A 6,255-nucleotide genomic window follows, 5' to 3' on the forward strand; every position below is an offset into this window, starting at 1 on the left:
CCATTCCATAACAGCCAAGATCTCCAAGCCCAAGAATACGTTCACCATCAGTCACCACAATAGCCTGGAGGAAGAAATGAAGGCATTGTAAAAATCACTTCCTTGCTTGCATGTACCAAGTATTCCATTATTTTCTTACCATAATTTTTTATTTTACATGTATAAACTGTAACAGGTGCAATTAAATCAACATTATAACAAAAGTAAAAAATTGTTTTATTATATTTTACTGTGGTTTTGTTACACTATTTTAGACCCTTGCTTCACTCTAAATGGGACTTTCACACAAAACTTTTAAGAATACACAAGAGATTTAGTATTTAGTATTACATTACAAGAGAACTGGCATTGTTCCCTCTCACATTTTTCTGTCAACAGTATGAAAACATAATAGGAAGGGAAAGGAAGTTTCCACAAAAAAAGAAGAACCACAAACTCCTGGGTTTTGTCATGTCTGTTTTCAGCAGAACCAGAGCCAGTCACTCCTACTGGCCTTTGTCATAGCTGTCTACAAGCACCTGGTTCTTACCCTTCAAAGATCTATGTCTTCCTCCCTTGAGTAAATAACACACTCCATCATACTTATACATACCAGGAAGCATGTGCTCTCATTGACAGAAATATAATAATTTAGTAATCCCCAAAAAATGTCTATGCTAATAAGAAAGACTTTTCATAATAAAGGAGAGAAGTGCTCAGTATGGCAAACAGCTGACAACACAATAATTTTCTTGTCATACTCAGTAGCAAGCCTGGAAATTAAAGATTTTTTTAAGAGAGATCATGAAGCACTGTAAGTGGAGAACTATTACTTAAACTCTATAGTGTGGTTGCCAAGAATCATGTGGGGTCTCTCCCCTTGGAGATACTCAAAACTCAAAGGCTGGACATAGCCCTGAGTAACCTGTCCTGGCTGACCTCGTTTGAGCAGGAGGATGGCCTAGATGAGCGCCTTCCTACCTCAACCATTCTTTGATTTCCTGAAATGCAGAAAAAGCATTCAGGGTGTTTTTTTACATAATATTCAATGTAATTGACCAATTATCAGTAAAGGACACCTATAGCTAAAAAAGTGTTTAAATGCCTCAAAACTTTGGCTATAACAGCATTCTTTCTATTGAAAAAATGAATTATGAAATCACCAAAATCTAAACTGATAAAAAGCTCATAAAACTATCTTAACCAATTCATCTTGAGCACAAAACAGCATCAGCTTTGTTAGGCACCTAAAACTTTACTTACCTTGATGACACTTTCTGGCCAGGATTTAAGCATTGTAGCAATGTGACCCCGGTCATGGATAGAAATAAAAAGACCTCTGCAAATAAAAAAATACTTTTCATATAAACAGGTAACTAAATAATTATAAATCAATATAATAGAAATAAAGTAAGTAAAACCGAATAAAATAATAAATTAAACCTATGCAAATGTGTTTCTAACATACATAAATTCAGTTCAATAGTAGAGCTTAATTTTGTATGAATAAGTAAGTAAACTAATCATCTGCATTTAGAAGTCAGAGAACAAGTAACTCAGCAAAGCTTTACTGAGCAGAGTGAACCTGTAAGAGTCCTTTCTGAAACCAACGCACTCAACCCTTAGTCTGTTCCAATGTGTTCATTTGTTGTCCCTGATCACAAAATGAGTTCCTTCGATGGCAGTGATCACTACTGCCCCAGCAGTCCTAATATTCACAAACAAGAATAGGCCAAAGCTTTAAGCTGTGAACAAAACCTGAAATAAGCCAGATATTATCATTACATAAAATAAATCAGCAGCATTCAGTTATGTGTTTGGAAAACAGCCTCCCTATTTCTTTAGACTGCCATTTTGTGTCCACTCAGAGTTCATTTAATTCAATTTCTTATCTACTTTATCATGTGAGATGGTAGAAAAATGCCATCTCTCAAAACCCATGAATGCACTTAAATGCAAACTCTCAAAATCTACAAAGGAAACATCAGTGAAGAAGCCCATGCCAAGGATGCGTTCTTGTAATTACACTTTGCATTACTAAGTATATGCATCATCTTCTAGAATTATTCTAAAGCATGTCCTGTTGCCCATTTAAAAAATTTTAAAGCTAAACTTAAGAGAAAATTATTGAAAAAATAATTGAAATCTAAGTCTACCAGAATATGGTCTCATATTCATACAAGTGGGTCTTACAGGTCTAAATAAACTAATAAATCAAGAAAATGCTTATCAGCTATGACTGCACATACACCAAGTCAAGCAAAAAATCTCCTGCAGTGCTAAATGCATACTAACCAACACAGAAAAATTAGTCCAAACATTATATTCAATCTCATATGTTAAAATATTTCAGATATATTACATTATATGTTTGTATATAAATTACCATGCAATTTGTATTTTTATATTGAATTTTGTATTTAATATTTAAGTGTCTTTTTTCCTTTGATGTCAAAAATATGCAACTGAAATTCTTTATTATTTGGGACAAAAAGCAATGTGAGCTATGTTGTGATTAACCAAAGTATTTCATTTTACACAGTTTTCCCTAGAAGAAGGAATTATCTCATCCTGGCATTTCTAATTCATTCTCCCTCTTTGTCCACTTCCCATGCTCAGAACTAACACACACAGGCTGGATATTAAAGTATCTCGGTTGTCTCTTAATAATGTTCCTTATTCTCAGTTGTTGCATCTGTCAGCAAATTAATTTCTCCATCCCAGTGGAGGCAACAGGTCTTTAGGGACAGGAGGGTTAATTTTATCACACTTTTGAAAAGTTCTGGTATTTACTGCACACAAGCATATCTATTTGTGAGCTATCTACCTGAAAAAAGATGTCCCTTAACAATGAAATCCACAAAACAGCAAAGAAAAATACATGATGCTTCCTTTCTGATGTATTTTATAAAACAGCCTGTGAACTGTTAAATCATAAAGTGCATCTTATCAAAATTGCTAGCCTCAAGACAGCTGTGACAATGGGTGAAAGCAAGCATAGAGTGCTGGAAGAAAGCGATCTTGTGGGATCACTCCTCTCCTTGTCTCCATTCTCCAATTTACACCAACCCAATAGATTTGTGTTAAATGAAGCAAGATTTTGCATTGATTTTGTAAAGAGTCAGAGCCCAGGCCAGTGCACCTAACTGGCCTCTTCCTCGCAAGCTAGGGAGAGAGGTCACCATGGAATAAATTCCCCAGCAGAGGAAAATAAAGGCAGAGTGGCTGCTCCAGAAGGAATTCTGTTAGAACATTTGTAAGGACCTTTGAATAAGTATTGAGAGCGTTTTTCAAAATCTGTTCAAGCAGGATCAGATTCAAGCCACAAAGGAAAACAGAAGCTGAAGTGTAAATAGTGATGTCAAAAGCATTCCACTCTCCTCTTTCTCCCTTTCCCTCCATTATTTCTGTAGTTTAGTAAGACATTTCTGGATACACTGGCCCAACCAAGAAGATGCTCTTAAATTTAAGGGAACAGAATAAGAGAGACGATTTTTTTTCTTCTTTTATCTGCATCTCTTTTAGTTATCCTTCATTTCTTTAACCAAAACACTTTTCTTCCGTAAGGCACCCTCTGCAGGTAGATACACGCGGTTCGTAAGAGGAACCCTGACTCACAAAAGTGTCAACCACAAGAATACTCAGCTGGTATTAATGGGACTGAATTCACTGGCAATTCTACCTGCAGACAGCCATCAAAAGGTAGCATTACATGTGTTTTTCTTTTCCATGAGGTCATGCTATAACTAGGGAAATTACCAACTGCATATGTTTATTTTAAGTGGGATAGGGCTGAAAAGCTGAAAAGGTAGCCAGCAATTTGGCTACCTAGCAGACATTATAGTTATTTTGGGGTTGTCATAGCACAGCTACGAGAAGAATGAAGCATGGGGCAAGCTAGATGATTTAAACAGGATTCAGTTCTACATGGATTTCAATCTGGAAATATGACTGAATTATCCATTTTAGTATAATGTTAATAATAAAACTAAGCACTGTCATGCCAGTGATGCACACCCTGCTCCGCTGGATGAGGAAGAGATGGCCTGCAGGATGTGCACTTGCACTTGTCTGACAAAGCACTTCAGGATGAGGCTACTAAAGCAGATGGACAAGTAATACATATAATCACATGGACAAGTAATACATATAATCACATGGAGAAAGAAGCAAGACACAGGGAAAATATTATGGGGAAGAATATGCTGTTTGTTTTTCAGCGTGCACATATTCACATTTCTAAGAAGAGCAACTCATGGGGAAGCAGGATTAAGTTCTCTTGGACACATTTTCAGAGCAGTCCGGGTTGGCAAGCTCACTAGGAAAGCAACTGTAGGTTTTACAACACAGTGTGGTCCTTTCTATTTTAATTGGTATCTCAGTTATACGTACTATCTTTTCTTGCAAGGCAAGAAGGCCAATCACCAAAACTGCAAGTTAAAACTCTTTTGAAGCTTGCAGCCTCAGATCAGTGTTCAAATTAATGTGCTCATTTTGAACATGGCACAGTGCAGATTTTCTTGCCTAAGCACATATGATAGAATTTGCCTAAGCACATATGCAGAAGTGCTCATCTGGAACCAGTTTTCCCCAGCAAGCCCCCAGCTCAGCACTGGCTGATACCAGCCCAGCCAAAGCAAGCACTGCTAGTGACACCCACTGCAGCTAGCCAGAAAATGTATGAAACTACAGCAGAGGAATAATTAGACAAAGAAGTAACTATGCCTCCTTTCTTCTCATCACACCAGCAATAAGATTGAAGATTAAGGGGGGGAGCCCACATGAGGACATCAAGATCCACTCAACAAAGGGTGGATCTATTTTGGGTCACTGAGCTCACTACACTGTAGCAAATTTTACCAGTTATATGGAGGTCATTCTACAGCACAAGATTTGGGTCTGTTTTATTAAAATTCTCATCTATGAGAACAAAGTCAACAGAATTAAATGGAGCATTTGTTTATTATGTTTCAAGGAAGCAATGATCTACCAGCAATGTATTTGTCTATTTTCTATTAAAGAACAGTTTAGAAAAATGTGTCATTGTAACAGAATAATCCTTTCTTTCCTCTTCTTATAACAACAGGAGGCAATCTTAACATGTCTCAGAAAATGCCAAACATGTTTAATGAAAAGAAGTTCAGACTTTTCTCACAACCCTACAACCCTACATATTCAAGACTGTTATTTGAATTATGAACTGTACACAGAGTTACAGTAGAGGTGACTTCACTTCCTCAGGCAGCCTAAACCAACAAGCCAAATAATAATAACAAAAAAAAAAAAAAAAAAAAAAAAAAAAAAAAAAAAAAAAAAAAAAGAAAAAATCTCAGGGGCAAGACAAAGTTTATTTCTCAGCCTAGACTCTTCCAAGCTTCTGCACGTGGCATGAAACAGGTAAACTACTTCTACTTCCCTGGTCCCCATTGAAATTCCCTTGTATTTTTAAAATCATAAAAAGCAATTCAATACAAACTTTGTACTAGGAACTAAGAGGACTTATATCCTCCCCAAAGAACATTCTGCTCTTTTTTCACCACAATTCCATTTGCGACTGTTTAATGTGGTCTCATTTCTTCATATAAAATATCCTCAATGTTTTCATTACACCTTACCATAGCAGGTTCCTTTGCATTGCAAGACCACTAAGGCCTAATAAATACAAGAGATGGGCTGATTTAAGAAATGCAGCTGATGACAGCTTTGTTTATCTTCTTTACCTTTCCTTTTGTACAGGGATGAATTTCATTACTTTGCAATACACTGGTATGTTTTTCAATATATAAAATAGTTGATTCTGAAATAGCAGCTGCTACTGACTGTCAGCCTGAATTCGTCTGTGTTAAAGAAACCTGGGCTTTACATATTCTAGATGTGGCACACCCAAATGATATTTAAACAGAAAAATTTGTAAGAAGCAAAATAAAGACTAAAACAAAAACAAAAATAGGACAGGAGCATTAAGAGAACAGTAGGTACCGCTAAAACCTCTGAAAGTGTGGAGCTATACATGAGTAAGATGTAGCTCATAAAAAAGTAAATTCTAGCAGCATATGAATAACAATGAGGGTAAGATACTAATCCTAAAAAGACATAAAAGTTTATAAATATTATGTGTTATTTCATGCTTAGCATTTGGTTTTGTAGATGACTACTGATTATAAAATTTATTTTGTAAAAGACATCAAATACTCCGAAAGACAGATGCTAACATCTGCCAACTCTACTTTGTTATACATAAAAGAATAATGAAAGCCTCCTATATTTTTATAGCGA

General features: G+C 35.9%; 1 protein-coding gene across 1 annotated transcript in view; it reads right to left on the bottom strand.

Moving 5' to 3' along the window:
* ME1 (malic enzyme 1) overlaps window positions 1-6,255 on the bottom strand; it is a 155,735-nt gene that overhangs the window by 89,971 nt on the left and 59,509 nt on the right. Inside the window, exons 4-5 of the mRNA XM_031057147.1 lie at window positions 1,243-1,318; window positions 1-64 (exon numbers count right to left, since the gene is read on the bottom strand). Of these exons, the coding sequence (XP_030913007.1) occupies window positions 1-64; window positions 1,243-1,318 (140 nt within the window). The remainder of the gene's footprint in view (window positions 65-1,242; window positions 1,319-6,255) is intronic.

The sequence above is a fragment of the Geospiza fortis genome, unplaced genomic scaffold (assembly GCF_000277835.1).
Source record: "Geospiza fortis unplaced genomic scaffold, GeoFor_1.0 scaffold190, whole genome shotgun sequence".
Taxonomy (NCBI): domain Eukaryota; kingdom Metazoa; phylum Chordata; class Aves; order Passeriformes; family Thraupidae; genus Geospiza; species Geospiza fortis.